General features: G+C 42.8%; 1 protein-coding gene across 1 annotated transcript; it reads right to left on the reverse strand.

Annotated features, from left to right (window-relative positions):
• Positions 1 to 19: 19 nt before the first annotated feature.
• Positions 20 to 18276, reverse strand: LOC117549878 (zinc finger protein DPF3-like). Its single transcript, XM_034221983.1, has 11 exons — positions 18158 to 18276; positions 9906 to 10066; positions 9358 to 9465; positions 7000 to 7127; positions 5501 to 5596; positions 5228 to 5288; positions 4794 to 4835; positions 4181 to 4324; positions 3397 to 3510; positions 2528 to 3293; positions 20 to 1990 (listed from the first exon to the last, which is right to left on the reverse strand). Exons 1-10 carry the CDS (start codon positions 18187 to 18189, stop codon positions 3133 to 3135), a joined length of 1047 nt encoding a protein of 348 aa, XP_034077874.1. The 5' UTR covers positions 18190 to 18276; the 3' UTR covers positions 20 to 1990; positions 2528 to 3132.
• Positions 18277 to 18597: the final 321 nt, after the last annotated feature.

An 18597-nucleotide genomic window follows, 5' to 3' on the forward strand; every position in this document is an offset into this window, starting at 1 on the left:
AGAAAACCAGCACAGAGCGTTATCATTCATTCTTTATTTTTTCAGAACAATAAAAATAGTTTAACAAACAAAGACTTCTTCATTCTCTCCGTTTCGACTCGTATTTACAGCTGAAGATGAAACAAACGCCCAGTGATGTCCATTTCATCTCCTCTTGGCTCCGTTCCCACCCTGATCCTCCCTCTTCAGCCGGAGCACCAGGGCCTATTGCTGTGTCTTTGACGAGGTATACAGGCTATTCAATGATTGGTGACATGTATTTCCAAGCCGACATCACTGACTTTTGCATTTAGGAGCTTCTCCTTTTGTTCAGAACTGCACCACACTCGGCCTGTTCATATACGGTAGGTAACATTAAGCAGATTATGATTTATGAACACATGCTTTCACTTTTACTGGCATGACTTTGGAAGATAAAGACACAATGACCCATTTCAACTGTGGAAACACCACATAACTGACACAAGAGAAGAGATCATGTCAGATCCTTTCTTTGTCCAGAGGAGATACACTGTTGTGTGGAGGGTCCCTGAGGGAAGTGGAGAAAGATGGTTTGAATGCACGAGCACTTACGCAAGTCACAACGGACACATACTGTAGGATTAATGGTTAGCTTAAAAAATGGAGCGGCTATTAAAACATTGCAGCGATACTGAATAATCACTTGGAAGGACACAGACCTCTTACACAGTGTGTGCAATCTAGGGACCTAAAAGGCTTTTTGATACAGCACTGCAAGCACCTTCTAAATGTCATAAAGCAATTAGGCCCTCTCAAGCACTCAACGGAAATGTCACATAACTTGGATTTACAGTTTTCTCTCGCTATGATCCGAGCTGAGTAGTGTCTCTCTAGCAACAATAATGTATTTCAATTCATCTGAGGAAGGATTCTCACTGCCGTCACAATCTGCTGAGACTGTTGATATCAAACAGAAAAGAGGTTTTGCATGGTGAGTGACGACAAGTAAAATCAGTAGAGAGCAGTCAAGTTGAAGCATGTTATTGGGATTATTTTTGTAGAGCATGACACTGCAGCATCCTGGGAGTTGATCATGATGGGATCTTTGTGTGGCGTTATTGTCCTTCCATGCCAACTGAATACAATCACATACATCAGGGCAGAGTGGCTGAACAATCAACAGCAGAGGAAATGAAAGATGCCTGAGTAGTTGTGGCTATTGTGCACCTGATCAGGACAGAGGTATCAATACAGTCTGAACAAACCCCAGAAGTCATTCTAATCAAACTTTAAAGAGTTCAAAACATAGAAATATTATACAACAGAGAAAAGATGAAATAAAAAGAAGCTAAATTATTGAGAGTGAGATTGGAAAAGGCCCAGGAAATATAGAGCAACAACAGACAGAGGCAGAAAGATTAGAAACCTTAGCGTCCATGTCAGGGTATTAATACAGTAGTCCAGAGGTCTGCATGTAATAGTGGTGGATTTGAGCACCATGTCTATGGCTGGGGGGGGGGGGGGGGGGGGGGGTCAGGGGGTCACTGGTCCAATCAGGTTGGAGGGTCATGGCTGTCAGAGCTGGTTTCCAGTGCAGAGCGGCAGGCTGGCACAGTGATGAGGACAATGACGTCTTAGTGTCACATCGGATCACACGGCAGACACAGAGGGGAGGGGGGCAGGGGCTCGGCTGGGCCCCAGATGCACCCGCAGTCCAGAGGCCGGGCCTTTAGTGTTCCCGTAGCTCAGTGGAGCTCCAGCACAGTGCAGGAAAAGGATGAAACGAAGCTGGAACTACTCACATTTCAAACTTCCAGAAGGATCGATACATATGGTCAAGGGAGCAGTTGCTTTAATTGAGCCACATGGCCTGTAGAAGTGCCGGATGTCTGTTCACATGATTCAGTCAGTTATTGTAGGCCCAAATATGAAGGGACACCGAGGCTCATTAGTTTTTCCAGAGTTAAATCCTCTTCTTCACTGGTCACCCCCGCCTCTGGGCCACAAGCCAATGTGCTGAGTGCTCCTGCTGTATAGAACAGACAATATGGGTAAGAAACACACTTAATATGTCTGGACACGATTTTACCAACAGCTCTCACCTAAGCACGAAAGGGCTTTGAGCTAAATGCTAACGGCAGCATGCTCACTATGACAACGTTAGCACTAAACACTAAGCACAGCTGAAGCCCTAGGTGTTATGCTGCTGAAGGTGATTATAGATCAGCAGGTGTGACGATTACATAGCGCTGAAAGAGCAGAGCCAATCACAGTTAAACACGATAATGACAGCTCAGCAAACTGAAAACTTGACATTATGTCTGAATGGTAAGGAGTCACAACATGACAACAAATGAACACCAAGAGTGAAAACTGTGAGCTACTTTAAAGCAGCTTTAAGCAACAGGACGGAGATTTTTTTTTTTTTTTAGCAGCTAGCATGATGAGACAAGACAACTGAATGATCAACAAATATACAACAATGTTTTTAGACATATCATTTACACTAATCAAACACATGCAGTGTCCTATATTTCTAACAAGAGAAAACAACCCAGTTGCTTACCTTTCATATGTTGATGTCCTCTGTATCTGTAAGACTATATTTTAAAGGATTCTTCATCTGCAAACATCTCCAGTGGCCGGTAGCAGTCCGTTTATTTGTTCCTTCATTTTCACACAAGTTTAATCCAGTTAGAGCAAAGCTGAGACCTTCAAAGTCACACTACTGATTCAAAACACCCAGTAGCTCAAGTACGGATCTGCAATGACATTCAGTCATTTCCCCAAACGTAATGTAAATCATTTATGCTTTTACATTTTTCACTTGTTCAAATTCTCCAGTGTTTTTTGTTTTTGTTCACAACATGTGTTCTGCTCCAGTGAAGGGGAAAAGGAGCCCTCCAAATCTTCAGTTTTGCATGGAGACACTTGTCCAGAAACACTGACAGTCGTTCATAGCCTTGAAAGTTAATATATATTTATATATAAAAAGGTTGTTCATAAATTATTCAACAATGTTCAGTAGATAAAATACCACTTGCATTTCTGTCCTGAAATGACCACTTTGTGCTTTCTGCAAACAAAAAAACATTGAAAAAGAAGCAGCAGGTTTTTGCCAGAGGTTAATCCATATAAAAAAGTGTCTCTTCGAATTCTGAAATGTTCTCTCTATCTGTGTCGCTTTGATATTCCATTGCTGTTTGTGGCGGGCTCTTCCAGGTCGTCGTCCTCGAAGCCGTGAAAGGTGGAGGTGTCGCTCTCCGAGGTGGTGCCGAACAGCTCCTCCGCTCCAGTGAAAGTCCCGTCTTCCTTCTCTGCTCCGCGGTCAGCTGGCACACAGAGGAACACAGTCAGTGCACAGGGGACGGATAACAAGCGGCCATCATGAGGCAAGAGTATCCATCTCTTCCCAGCATACTGTGGGGTACTCACTTTTGCATTGGCAGGTTGAGTAGGGGGACCCGGATTTACCCGTTTTCTTGATGGAGCCCTGGCATTTATTACAGTAGTTGTTGGGAATGCTGGTCCCACTTGGACCCTTTGGACCTACAAGGAAAAAACATAGACAGTTGATGTTCACCGATGCACTGCTTACAATGTCAAACTTTTCACAACAATACTTTTGTTCTGTTTGTTTTACAAAAGTAATACTTTTGAATCTTACTAACTCAATATAAACTTTGTGCAAACAACATTTTTCATTTAACAAAGAATGTCAATTTCAGTGTTAATCCCATTCAATGTACAGCTGAGGGGATGTTGACATTTTAAAGGGAGCACCTGTTGCTCTGATTTTAGATCCAAAATATTCCTTTATTTGAACTTGATATTACCATGTACGGTCTTTTCTTCTAAGTATGCCAATGCGAGAGGTCTATATGGATTCTTTTGTCCTGTATTCTACCGGTTAGATCTTTGTGATTTATATGGACATGCTTTAACTAAGTTTGTATAAATGCCTTTTTTTTCTCGTAGGACCTAGAAAATAAAAAGCAAAATGTCCCCCAAAAACTCAAGAGTCAGACTTAAATATGACAGAGCAATCAGCACTAACTTCTTGCATTAGGCAATATATACTGTATCTCTATATTTCAATACTGACAGTCAGCACAGCCTTGGATTGAAGTCATCTAATGGGACATACATACAGTACATATGGTATGTAATGGTGAGCGGTAGTTCGTTTTATATCAGGTGCAGCAGTTTGACTCCTTACGTTTGTGTCTGTCAGTCTGTTGTGCAGCGGGGGATTTCGACGCCACCGAGCTCCTCTCCCCCGCCCTGCCCTCCTCTGCCAGGTGGGAATTGGTGTAGTGGTAGCTGAGCCCTGTACGGTTCCTGTAGCGCTTGTTTGCACACACTGCGACACAGGGCAGATGTTCAGTCAAACTACTGCAACTGGTAGCATTTCAGCATCTAACAATAACTGCTACACAGCATTTCTAAATGTAGGTTTAGTATTTAAGATAAAAGCGTCAATGTGCTGTGGTGATAATGAGACATTCACAAAAGTATAGTTAAACACCCACTAAGTGTCTGATGAGCTTAGAATACCCTGTAAAGTAGCGTAACCAACAATATCTACAGGCACTAAATGCAGAGCAGCATGGTAACTATTCTACTTCTGACTCCACAAATGGAATAAGCACATTAGGATCTGATTACAATAATCATTAAACACAGACACCATAACCATCATGTCTGAAATCCCAGACCAGACATAATATATATGACAAGGGGCTAAAAAAAACAACCTCACAGCACTGACGTTTCTACAGCTCAACAAACTAACAAAACCAATATCCAGATAAACTTTTAAAAAGAGATACCTGCGGCCGAAGACTTTGAGTTCTGCTTCGGTTTGTATCTGTCTGAAACGGAGAAGACACAAGGCAGATAGGAGAAAGAAAACAGCATGAGTATGTGTCTTTAAAGTAGAGACAAAACATCCAATACCCTCTACCTGGAGTTTCCACATTCAACTTGCACGTACAGGATTACATGAGACCACAGTGACCCTTCACCTTCATCCTGAGGTTCAAAACTGTTGGCTATTGAGTTACAGTGGGTCGACTTTATGACAACAGTGACACAAGTAACATTATTGGCTATTTTAATAACTACAAATATATATATAAGATTTTTCAATCCTGTGTTACAATCCTGTTGGATCAGCAGACGAACAGATAACACATATTGTAAAGCACAAGTAACAAGGAGACTACAACAAACCTCATGATGTTATGAATTCATCTCTACTTACGGTCACAGACGTATGGCTTGTCTTCATCCACTTCTGCCTTCTTGCGGCCTGAACCCCGACCCTGATGAAAAACATCCAGATACTTTCACTATCTGCAATTAAATGCATGTTCAGAGCTTTCCTACATATGATATCAGCACCACAGGTTTGTATACAGCAGACACTGATGCAAAAAAACCCGTTTTTTAAGATAATACAATTCTTCTTAAACGAACAATCTACAATGCTATGTCAATTTAAGCGCAGGACACCCAGTGTATTGTGGGTACTTACTCTTCCTTTGCCCCGATGTCTTTTCTTGGGAGTGTCCACCACGAAGTCGTCATCTTCATTAAAAGCATCTTCTGCTGCGTCGGCCTCCAGGACCCTCTGAGACAAAGAGAAAGACAAGACCGTTTTTTAAACTTCGCTTTGATTATAGTACCAGGTTGCTTAAAAAAAAAAACACTTAGCAGCAACAACCGACAGGAAAGAAATATAGCATTTGTTTAGTTCTCAAGATAATTGAGATGTTCCTGACAATGCTCACAGGTCGTACAGAACTTAAAAGGTCCTTTAATTTTGTTTGACATTGTTATATGAAAGCTGTTGGGCAATAACAGAGCTACTGATTTTAAATGAGGTTCTCATTGCCCTTTTTGGGATGAAGTTATTATTATTATCATCTACAGCAGTGGTTCTCAACTGGTGGGTCGCGACCCAACAGTGGGTCGCGGACCCGTTTCGAGTGGGTCGCGGATGTGTGAGTGAAGAAAAAAAAAATTGGAATTTTTTTTTTTTGGGGGAAAAGGCAAACTTTTATTTTGAAGGCCCGATTTTCTAACGCTGTGCAAGCAGTCGGCGTTGGACTGGAAGTACCAGAGACCATAAACGGTTTTGAAAACTTCTGTCACATAGTGATCATCTTCTCAATAAAATATCTTTGCTGATGTTTTTTCGAGTCTAATCAAGAGTGTTGCCGGAAGTCCCCACGGAGAATAACTTAGCAGTAGAACTCTTCTTTATACATCCATGGGTACAACTTCAGATAAAAATGAACACATAATGAAATATGACCCCCGGTTTGATGATTGACAGGTCACAGAACAATGGGAGCTATCTACCCTTACCCACAATTTAAAGTAAGTCACACAGACTATCTCCTCTTTACTCTTCTCGCAGCAAGATGTCAGAACAAAGTGAAAAACAAACAATGGCATAACATATTATTAATATGTCGGGTAGTAATAGATTTATTTATTTTCTTCTCAGAGTGTACCAGAATGCATAGTTTATGTTAGTATTTCTAAAAATCTCCTGGGGGAGAATCCCCCCAGACCCCCCTGCTGGGGTTCGGTTTTCAGCATGTGTGCCTTTTTATATAGTTCAGCTTTGATTCCATCATCTCATTAAACCTTTTTAAAAAGCATACTTTAGTTCTGTGAAGGGATATAAGGGATATATGCACTGTACTTCACTTTTATTAATATTGTATGCTGAAAAGCGTATATATATATTACAGCACGTTTTTTTGTTGAATAGATTTGAGTGCTTCAAAATGTTGGGTCGCGATGTATTGTAAAAAGTGGGTCCTGAGGCCTGACCAGTTGAGAACCACTGATCTACAGTATAATAATGGGAATTTAAAGTTGAAGCTGTCAGCTAATCAGACCTACAAGTCAGATGGAATAACTGGGCATGTTGCCTTGACAACCAGTTGGGGAGCAACTCCAGTCCCCCCCAATCACTTGAGCGATATCACTGCACATACGTTAAACATGAGTGTATCCCACCTGGATCTCCAGCAGGCTGTCCTCGTCGTTCTTAGAGCTGTTCCTCTTCTCTAGCCCCCCTCCTCGCAGCAGAGCCTCCAGCGTGGTGCTCTGGGCGGGCAGGTTGTCCTTGGACATGATGCCGCCTTCTGCACAGAGACAAAAAAAGGTACATTTGATGAGGCATTTGTAGTCTAACAAAATCCAATCAGTTCACCCCTGAGTCTAATTGGATATTTGTGCCAGAATTGAAGAAATTCCCTCAAGGATTTCGTGAGATATCGCTTTAAGAGTTTGGGATGTTTGACGGACAAACTGAAAACATAGGGCGTCTCGCCATGGCTGTTGCTAAGGCATAAAGAACCACAGGCATATAATCATAGCAGTAGAGCGTGTATATTGCTCAAAATCCCTTCAAGAACTTGTTATTATTATTGTTATTATTATGAGAAGAGGCATCAGAGCTACAGAGTCTGACCTGTGTGAGGAGCTTTTTAAATCAACATATTTCCATGCGTCTCTCCCCTTTCACTCACACTACACTTAATAAAAGCATGTGGCAATTTGCTGGAGCCTTTGTTCGCTCGAGTGCCTGTCATCTTTCTTTGCCTCCTCAGAATGTGTCATCACAACTATTAACAGAGCACTATATTCCTGAAAATGTATGTTTTCCTTCTGAAAGAAAATGCATTGTCATTGAGCTCTTAATGATGTGGCACTATGCAGACACCAGGCTGACTTTGTCCTCAGGAATCTCTGAGGTACAATGTAGTTAAGTGGCTTATCGTTTTAACCTGAAAACATCATGAAGATATCTCCGCCTACATTATAGCGGAAGATCCAAACAAACAGTGTAGGAGGCGAGCAGGTTGAGCAGACAAAGCAGAGCAAACAAAAGCTTTGACAGTCTGCAGATCTTATTTACACAATCTCTTCTCTACAGACTGCTACATGATCATCCAGTCGCTTTGCGGGTGTTTGAAAAGAGGGCACACTTCAAAGCCCCCTGACTCCAGCTTTCTATCAGCCCTTCATCTCATCCACTGGGCCCACGAGAGAGACTTTAGCAGAATATTAAGCATGAAGTGCTGAGGCGCCAGAAGCCTGCATAGGTAAGAGGCACAACACGCTCCTCTTCAACGGGCGGCTCCACCACGCGGCGGCAGCCCCTCACCATTGTGTCTGCACACGTTGACTTTGAACTCTCCGCGACGAGACAGAGCCCCCCCCTTCTCCCCTCCCTCCCAACCCATGGGAGCTGGGGGGGGGCTAAAAATAGAGCCGGCAGCAGCCTGCAGCAGCGAGCTGATTCTGCATGCAGCCCCCGTCTCTAGCACGGCATCAGTGAGACAGCCTGCCGAGGCAGCGAGACACACTGTGGCTGCGGCCCTGTGCCGGCCACCTCTGGCCAGCTGCACAGCGGATAAGAGATGCCAGGTTAAATCAGGGTACGCTTCCCCTCGGCTGGGCACTGGCAGACAGCGCACTCCACTGTTGCTGGAGAAGGGAAGGGACAGCATGGTGGTGGTGGTGTTGGGGTCCAGCGTAAGCTCGGAGGAAAACAATAGTCTACAGTGGGATGTGTTTGGGAAACAAAGGCTTGGTTCATATGCCATTTTGGTTTCTCTTCGTAGGCCTGCTCCTTTTTCTGACAACTTCTCCACAATGCAATGCAGAAATAAATAGTTTGTGATCGTTGAGATTTCTGTCAATACACAATGGATTTCTGTGTTTTTGTAGAAACTACTGATAGACACAATGTTTCTGTGTGAGATTCTCTCCTTTGTCCTGTTCATTCCTAAGGGTAGTGTAACATCCCAGTGGGTATGCACGCTTTAAGGCACAGAATGGGCCAGTTACTTGAGATCATTGGCTAGAAAAACACTCGCAGACTGCATGGCAGACTACAGGGAGGGATGGAAGAGTTTGTCAGAGGAAAAAAGGGACAAAACCAATCAGCGAGGGAGGTGTCGAGGAGAAAATACGATAGAGAGGAGAGGGTAGATGTGTTGAGTGATTGGTTTCAAGTGGCAGCCAGAGATGGCCAAACTTCATTCCATAACATTTATTAAATAGTGTCTGCAGTGGTTGAACTCCGTCTCGCTGTTCCCAGCAGCGGTAAATCTAATTACATGTTCTCCTTCTCACAAAACAAGTTTACCAGCCGGGGTGAACACAGCCACATTTCATCCCCTGAAAAATGACTGCGCGCTGAGACAGAGTGATATGCTTGTAGCCAGATGATTCCACATCATCACCAGTAATCACATGAGCTAAAGGAGGTGGGTAGGAAGGCAGGCGAACGAGCGGGAGGAGAGACTAAAGGGAGCAGGGAGTAACCGGCAGGTGGTCTGTGGAGGAGAGGCTGCAGGATCTTACCGATCTTCAGACCGTAGATGCCCAGGCCGGGGTCCGTGGCGTTGTGCAGCCGCCTCTTCTTTCTCCAGCAACGGGCGGGGTATGTGTACATCTGCCCCGCTGCGACCCCTGTATAATAAAAGCAGTAAAACACATTGATAATAGAAATACCTTCTGATGTAGGAACACCTGATTACACTTTACAGATTTCTGAGATTAATATACTCAACATTAGTAACTGTAAAACTATTATATGATTCACCAATCTGTTTTGTATCATTTTTGGACTGAATATATATTTCAGGTTTAGACTGTTAACCAAAAAAAAGGCAGTTTGAAAATGTCACGTTGGGATGTGTTCAAATCATGAAAGGCATTTCTCGCTCTTTTCTGAAAGTGTTTTAACTAAATGATTCACCGATTAACGAAAACTGATTCACAATAAAGAAAATAATGTTATGCGACCTTAGTTAATAGCTTTAGATAATGTAGACAGTAATTCTGCAAGCTTAATGGACTAAAACACTTAAACAGTATCTGTGTGTGCGCGTGTGTGTGTGTTTACCCACCGGGGCTGCGGTGGTGTCGCTCCATCCAGATGTAGCAGTTGTTCTGGGCCACGCCGGTTTGTGAGTCCAGAAATGGCAGGCGGACGCTGCGTTCAGCGCACAGGCGAGCATTGTAGCTGCGGCACTGCTCGATGGCGTCCTTGTAGAACTGGTCGCCCAACCTGTGGAGGGAAACGTTATCAGCAAAGGTCAGTGACACTGCACGATGTGGCAGCTGGCTTGAAGACTACCTTAATGTAATCACATTTGCAGAATCTCTGATATGGGGATGAGGTTTTGTATCATGTATGAATGCCTTGATAATAGCCTGTTCTCTTGCTGGCTGTGGATTATTAAATCACTGAGCTGAGGCAGCTACAAGATTTGTATCCCTCAGAAACTCTTCGCAGCCATAATAATGCTGTTAATGTCTGCTCAAACATCTAATCAGCGTTGTGCATTGTGAGTGTCAAACTGACAGCTGAGCTCCTCTCTCCTCTTCCAGCGTGCCATCGGGAAGAATTTGAGGAAAGGGGAAAACAATGCAACCCAGTTACAACACAGATCCGGCTCCCGAGGTTAAACACATTACCTCTGTGGGCTCTTTGTCTGATCTGATTTTAGATTTGAGCTACGGCAGAGTTGACTCAGTTACAGTATTACAACAACACTGAATCCAGGCTCTGATATGAAGTTACTCCTCCGATGTACAAGCAGCTAAGACTCTCACACTTTAGTTCCACTTTTTATTGCGCCACTGAGATTTTGGCAGTCCCTCTGGGTTTCAATGTTAATATTCAGAGTGAAATGGGGGAGGATATTTCACATTCAAGCCCTCAATCGCTGCCACACGCCTAGTATGGTAATTAGCCTACTTAATTAATCTCAGCAGAGTGCCTAGCACAAGGGCAGGTTCTAATTTGACTATATCAAAGATGAGGGTAAATGCTGCGACTCTGAAATCACGGCAAGGTACTTTGTATGTGATTTCCAGTCTGCTGCTATATCAAAGGGGCAACAGGGCACATTAAAGCTACTGGTTCTCCTAGTATGAACCTCTTTCGCATAATGAAGTTCCTCCACGTGTTCTCAATTACAACATTAGGAAGACGGCCATTTTGGAATGAAACTAATGAGCAGCAGTCTGCGAGTCGAGCCTGGAATCGTAAACTAGAGGTGGAGGAGGTGGGAGCCTGATTCGTCAGCGCCTTCCAGATCCCTCCGTCTCTGCCCCTAACCCTTGACGAGACAACGTCCAGCAGATGAACAGCCGTGTCAGGAATGCTGTCCCGCACAAAAGCCCACTGCTCCGCGGCTCAGACAAAGCCACAGTGTGTGAGGCTTCTGGGAAAGAGAGGGCTTCGTGTCTGTGTAACTGAGAAGAGTAAACAGTCACAGGTACAGAGCGAGGGCAGGGATCAGTGGAAAGGTGTGAGAAAGAGAAACAAATAGATGACGGAAAGCGGAAAAATAAAAAAACAACTGGGTTCGAGGAGGGAAAATGGTGAGGAAAGGAGGTTAAATGCGAACATCAGATCATGACTAACGACTATGGGACTTTTCCTTCCTCGTGTAACAATCACACTGTATGTACTATAATATCACTATTACTCTTTGTCTTGCAAAGATGTCACACAGTGTTTCTAAGTGCATGCAAAACACTATTTCTGAGATGAACCAGCTTCTCTCACCCTTCAAGATACAGGAATGTTTACGAGGGGAATCACACAGGGATATACTCAAAACAGATTGGCCACAAAACTGAAGATACAAGATCAGAGGTTTGACACCTTTAGCAGTAGCTTGCTCGAGGATTTCTTTTAAAGATAAGTATTTGGCCCATAAAAAATAACAACAAACAGCCGAGTAATAACACATATCTCAGACTAGTACCACATGTGTGCTGTCGTTTCAAACGGTAACTCAAACTGACCTGTTTTCTTTACTACAATGCCTGGATAATATGGAGCAGATCAGCTGTTGAAGGGGCCCCATTATGCTCATTTTCAGGTTTCATAATCGTATGTAGTGTCTCTACTGTGACATGTTCTAATGTTCAGAAAGCTCTTTATGTTTCTCATGCTGCAGCACCGTTTTCACCCTCTGTCTGAAACCAGAGCCCAGTCTGCTCTGATTGGTTAGCTGGCAGGGTCTGTTGTGATTGGTCAACCGCTTAGACTAACTAAAATCAAGGCATTTCAGGCAGGGGAGTGTGTGGGAGAGAGACTCCCTGTGGCATGAACTTTGAGGATTAAATGCACAAAAACCTATAACACACTAAAGAAAAGGGGAACAAAACACAAAAAGCATAATAGAGCCTTTTAATGCTCCCTGAAGTCAGCTACGAGTGCATACTTCATTGTGTACACTCACTGTGGAGTGCCAAGACACTCCAGAGATTACTTGAGTTAAACAAACCAAGACGGGAGGCTAAACGTGAAACATGCAGGGAGGGTCGGAGGGGACTGGTGAGGGAGAACAGCTAGTGCTGTAGCGACGCGTCGACGACTTCAAAATATCGTCGACGACATATTTCCGCGTCGACGCGTCGCTACACACACGTGGGTCACTCAAAGCAACAAGCAGTTCGCAATCGCACTTCAAACACAATGGAGACTGAAACGGCTACCACCTCCTCCTCACAGGATTGCGCACGAAGCCCCCAAACGAAAACATCTCGCCCTAGGTCTTCAAAAGCATGGGAATATTTTAAAGTTAGTCCAAAACGCAAAGATATTTATATATTTATATCTCACTGAGACTGCTGCATAGCCTAGCAGAAGCAGCAGCTAGCTGTGGTGGCTACCATTAGCAGCTAGCATTTGCTGTCCGATTTTTACATACAAATGGAATTATGGATTATAAATTCAATCATTTTTTTATACATAGACGTTAAAAACCTATGGATTAACCGATTCAGCCGCGTTTTTTCTCATTTTAATGCCATTGAACACGTCTTTTGATCAGATTGACAGCTACGGTGGTGAGACGATCTCCCTAGAAGCTCTGTGAAGGTACGTGTTGTGATGACTGTATTTGCTTCCCCTGTCGCGAGTCCGGATCACTCAGTGATGATACTATATACCTACATAATCTGTGGAGTCTCAGCTTTAATCGGATATATTGTATGTGCAGCTACGATAAGTAATAAGGGTACTTTTATCTTGAGTTCTGTGCCAATGTCCGTTAGCATTTTTCGCTCAGGGGTCATTTAGATGCTTCTTATGAGACTTGTGTTTTGTTTTGGTAAACATGGTTTGTATCGTCAGTTAGCTGAGATTATTTCCGTTAATCTGGTATAACACATTAATAGGTTCTTAAATATTAAGATCCCCTGAGACACAGTATCGTGAAACATTTGTTGTTTACATTACGTTTTTTTTTACATTACGTTTTTTATGAATTGAACAACAGACAAATAATCGTTCGATTAGTCGACTAATCGATCAAATAATCGGCCGATTAATCGTTTTCAAAATAATCGTTTCCCCCCAGCACTAGAGAACACATAATAAGTGGTGGAAGTGTTCTGGTGGGTGCTGCATCGACACGCTCTCCATCAGGGCCCGCTGCCCCGAGCAGCAGGTGCACTGGCTATGGTGAGAGATCTTTCTCACACTTGTAATGAGTGACGAGACCCACACCTCCAGTGACACAGGGGGGGGATTGTGTCACACTAACAAACACACACAGACCACTCCAATCAGCACACAACTTCTCCAATTTTGTCATTTTTCGAAGGTTCTATTTTTCACTGTCCTTTGACATTCATGGCACTTAAGAGCTAACAAATATATCTCTAAAAAAGTAGTAAGATGTGTAAAAAAACATTGGCAACCTGACAATAATAAAAAGGTACTAGCCCTTACTCAGAAGAGAATACTAAAAAAGGCACACAGCTAAATTATTACACTTAACTGTCAGTTGTAAACATCATGGTTTACAGAACAGCTTCCTGGTTTACTTTGACCTATCGTACTCTCGACAGATGTGGGTTCACCGTTTCCTGTACAGATTATAGCCAACACTTCAAGTGAACTCACTTTCATTTTCATCTTTAAATACAGTGGTTTGGATCAGTGGTTCTCAACCTTTTTAGCCCCACAAAGAGGCAATAGATTTACTTTTACTTATCATTATGAAGTGAATGTCTATTCTACAATGTAATGGCTTTAGAATAATGATACCATTAGCATTGAAATCGGTCTCCTATAAGGCCACGCTTAACAATGCAATTCTGTCTTCCTCCAGGCTGTAAGCTCCCTATCACAATATAAGCCCTAGACATGTAAACTGCATCCCTGCCTACCAGAGATCATTTCGCCAAGAGGTAAGACAGAGGAGGCAATAAACAAAAGAGGGAGAGTGATAAGAAAATATGTTTTATTTTCTACTATGCTAGATAAGTATGTAACAAAACCTACATTCTTAAATACTACAGGGTGTTTTACTGCCTTTATCATAGCACTGAGATCTGGGTTTAAGTCCTTCTGGGTTTTTTCAGTTGCTTCTGACGTTGGACAGCAGCTCTTAGCCAGGGCAGTCATGTTGCTTACAATATATGAATAGTAGATCAATCTTCTTGCTCGTATGAAGGTCAGCAGACAGAACATGTTTCAGTTGCGAAACATGGTCCTATCCAACATCTACTTGTAAACTGTCATCCCATTACATTTTTATAACCCACAAGAGGTAAAGCAATCAAGTAATTTCAAAAAGGGAAAAAGCAAAGATTGAAGGAAATTAGAGGAATAATTAGAAGGACATTATGTAGCATAGATATATCTGCTTTGCAGCTATGCGTATTAACGCCATAACTGTATCTTTTAACTGGCAGAGGAGACTAGACCCCCACATTTTAAGCCACTGGTTTAGATAATCTGCTATCTTGTGTACAAACAACAAAGACTGATTGCTTGGCAGATCATTACTAACACTGTTGGATATTTTTGTTTTGGTTTCCTTTGTTCCCAAGATCTTAGTAATTCGTTTTGAGAATCCAGTTCCACCAAAACTGATGGAAATGACACAACAAATATAAGACCAAGTCTGAAAGAAACTATAATTATCCTTTGAAGTCCAGCAATGCCTAAAAGTGGAAACATTGTGTGGAGTCCAACTGAACTAGGACATGTGCATTTCAGGGCTTAAGAAGGTGCCTCAGAGGTATGTGCTACACATCCCCAATATCTTCCAGTCGAGTAGAGAAGGTGAGTGTGTGCATGAGGGCGAGGAACAAAAGCAAATCTTGTGGCCAGTGGGGCCTCTGCTATCAGCGTGTTCCTGTCAACGGTTCGCTGTGTCACACGGCTGCGTCCGTAATGTGAGCATTTGTCAACACTCATTTTGCATATCTGACGACAAAGTTTTGCAGAGGGAGCAGTTTGCAGAGGAAAAGTGATCATGACAGTCAACTTCTTATTACAGACACATGCATTTCCTAACATTTGGACTACCTATGCTGTAACATGTATGATCTCTTCGATTTACACACGGCATCTATTGTACGTCTGTCCGTCCTGGGAGAGGGATCCCTCCTCTGTTGCTCTCCCTGAGGTTTCTCCCATTTTTCCCCTTAAACTGTGGGTTTTCTCTGGAAGTTTTTCCTTGTACGATGTGAGGGTCTAAGGACAGAGGGTGTCGTTTTTCTCATACTGATATTCTGAACAATCTGTGCTGTTGTATTTGCTGTAAAGTGTCTCTACTGTAGGCTATTTTTATTATATGTAGGCCTACAGCACTTTGGCTCGACCAAAAATCGTTTATAAATGTGCTATATAAATAAAACTTGATTTGATTTGATTTGAAAAACTCCGGTGTCAACATTACAATGGATCTGAATGACATTAAGAATAAATTAGACCAGAAATCTAATCTAAAAACACAACTTCAGAGCCTTTTGTCTGGGAGGTTTCTTATATTTGCAGGTGCACTGCTCCTTCACAGGAAGCTAGAGCTACCACATAACAAGAGTGGGGGGGGAGGAGGAGGGCCAACAGAGTGACTGCTTCCTGACAACAACTGCTGATTACACCAATCAGAACAGCACAGTCTGGGTGAAGGCAAGAGTAAAACCAGACCATACACCTCCACACTGCAGTGCCAAGAAACAGCAGGCCTGACTCACTCAAAGCCTACTTAACTCCAACGAAGGGAAGGATCTCACAGAGGTAATGTCAGAGGAGCTGTGGCTGGAAGATGTGCCCAACTCCAGCTGTGGCTAAAAAATTAATGAGCAGCTTTATGAGCTTCTTTATTAATCAAATATTCCAGACTCCATTTTAATCAGCAGATTCGGGAGATTACTGTCCTCCCCTGCTCACAGGAGGGACAGACCTCACACAGGCGTGCACAGGCTTGCACGGCGCAGCTTCATCCTCCTCATCTCTCTACAAAGTCAACCCAGCCTTTCATTTCCCTAAAGTGAATCATCTTAATACAAAAAAAGGTCAAACTGGTCCAAAGGAGCGACATCCAATTAGTGTCAAGTGTGACTAATTATAATCTGACAAACGTGTGAAATGAAGTCAGAAACCCGAGACAGAAGCTAATTATAGCACATTGAAACACTTCATTAAGCACAGTTTATAGCAAGGAGACATTCCACATCAGAATGCTAAAGCGTCTCCGAGATGAAACAGCAGCTTGACAGAAAAGACGCACGCGGAAGCTCGTTGTTGGGACACAAGAGGAGGAAATAGTCCAACGAGGTAATAATGGAAATGTAATTTCCAAAGATATCCCTGCTCTTATGAAAGAAAGATACAAAGATGTGTGATGAGGGAATTAAAAAGGAGCTACAAGGACATAATATTCATTTTAAAATGAACATTAAGCACTTTATTAGAGCTGAGCTGTACAGGTGCCAGAAAAGGGAGGTTGTAAAACTCAAGCCAAGCACTGAATGTAAAGTGCATTAAAAAAAACGTGTATTGTTTTTTTTTTCTTTATGAAGCCACTATCCAGAGCATAATGCAATGAGTGTGCAGGTCGGAGGTTGTCTCGCTAAAGGTCTGTTGACAGGATCCATGGCCTCTGTATTTAGCCTATTCAATTATTAAAAGCTAACTCACATGCAGAAATATCCCCAGCAGAAAATGTCCAATGCAAATAGATATTTTGAAGTGGACAACCGGTTATCAAAAAATAATGATGGATGCTTCCCTTACATGTAGTAACAATGTCACAACAACAATGGCAACAGTGTGGGTGACGTGTGGTCCACTGCTCCTGCTTACAGTCCACGGAGGTGCCAGGGTACCTCTATGGAGGAGCAGATGGTTCTCCTGCTTATGCCCAACACTTCCTCTCTGTCGGAGCATCTCTGACAGATGGGCCCAGGATCCTGGACCAGGCTAATCTCCAGCACTCCTCCAATTAAAGGCACAGTGGAGCTCTACCTCCACAGTCCCGGAGAGCCGTGATGCTGATCGCACATCAATACAGGCTGAACGCTTGGTCACGTCAACAGGGCTGAATGTGCGTGTCAACAAATGCTAAAATATTACTTTGTAAAAATGACAAAAAGCAAGAGGATAATGTGTCTAATTTACAGTAATATGTTAGCCAATGGAATTGAGGAAACAGTAGAAGAACAAAGGGAAAATGGGAGAAAAAGGTGGAGCATTTCTGTGAAGTTGGGTGATAAATACGACCATAGCAAAGGCTATTTGGACACAGAGTGACTAGCTTTTTGTAACGGCCAACTCAAATTGCTGTCACTTTTGTCCATTTCGCCAGCCAGCATGCAAATACAAAATGCCTCCTCCCTTGCTTTACCGGGTCCTGACCACGTCTGCGCTCCGAGGAGCCAAAGTTGACATGTCGACAATTCACACAAAGTATAAACGACTTTCGGAATGTCAGACGATGTTCCCCTGCTATGCCCAACCGAGCACGAAGAAAATCGGCTTTTAATTATTCGGTGCAGAGCAAAGACACGTTGTCGACAGTTTTTAAATAAATGTATTGCCCACGAAAGACGACACTCTCTTGTGTTCAATGCATAGCCGTACGGGGAAAAAGCTCCTCTAGAGCAGACAAAATGTCAGGTAGTCTAACGCACATGTTTGAGACTAAATGTTAAAACCTGGTGTAATAAAAGAACTATACGAGGCTACTTTGCAATGCAAGAAGTACACAGAAATGAATTTGGACAGCTAAATCCGTCATATGCACACGGCTGGAAAACACATGCAGGAACAAACTCTTCGATTGTACAAGTTGGCAACAAAGTAATAAGTCACAATTTCGTGAATGTCTAAATTACTTACGCTTTTAGTGGATTCTGAATGACAGCCGCCATTTTGCTACACTGTAACGCAATATCGGCGTCTTGCAGTTCTGAGGGAAACCTAGGGGAATGAACCAATCAGAGCTCGGGGTGAAATCGTGGACCAATACATCTGCAGCATACGCGGATGGGGCGTGGTTTTATGGGGTAAACTGTCAAAAATATTTTAAAGGGTTTTCCCTTGTATTTAATATTGTACACAAGTGAACAACAGCACTTTTAAAGGGAGAGCATGGATACATATTAAATGCAACTCCCTCATGGCATGCTGACACCATGCAGTGCAAGAGGCACAGAATATGAACATGGAAGCTTGTGTTTAATTATTTATTAAAATATTAATAAATCATGTATCATCATCAATAAGCACCAAGCAAATAATTTCCCTCACTTTATCTGAAGCTGCAGCATTAGAGAGGA

The sequence above is a fragment of the Gymnodraco acuticeps genome, unplaced genomic scaffold (genome assembly GCF_902827175.1).
Source record: "Gymnodraco acuticeps unplaced genomic scaffold, fGymAcu1.1, whole genome shotgun sequence".
NCBI classification, from domain to species: domain Eukaryota; kingdom Metazoa; phylum Chordata; class Actinopteri; order Perciformes; family Bathydraconidae; genus Gymnodraco; species Gymnodraco acuticeps.

Coding starts and splice junctions, on each gene's coding strand:
- LOC117549878 (XM_034221983.1), bottom strand. CDS start 18,189: ATGGCGGCTGTCATTCAGAATCCACTAAAAGC. Junction 5,597..6,999: donor ACAGCCTGCTGGAGATCCAG/GTGGGATACACT, acceptor TCTTTGTCTCAG/AGGGTCCTGGAGGCCGACGC. Junction 3,294..3,396: donor CTCAACCTGCCAATGCAAAA/GTGAGTACCCCA, acceptor TCTGTGTGCCAG/CTGACCGCGGAGCAGAGAAG.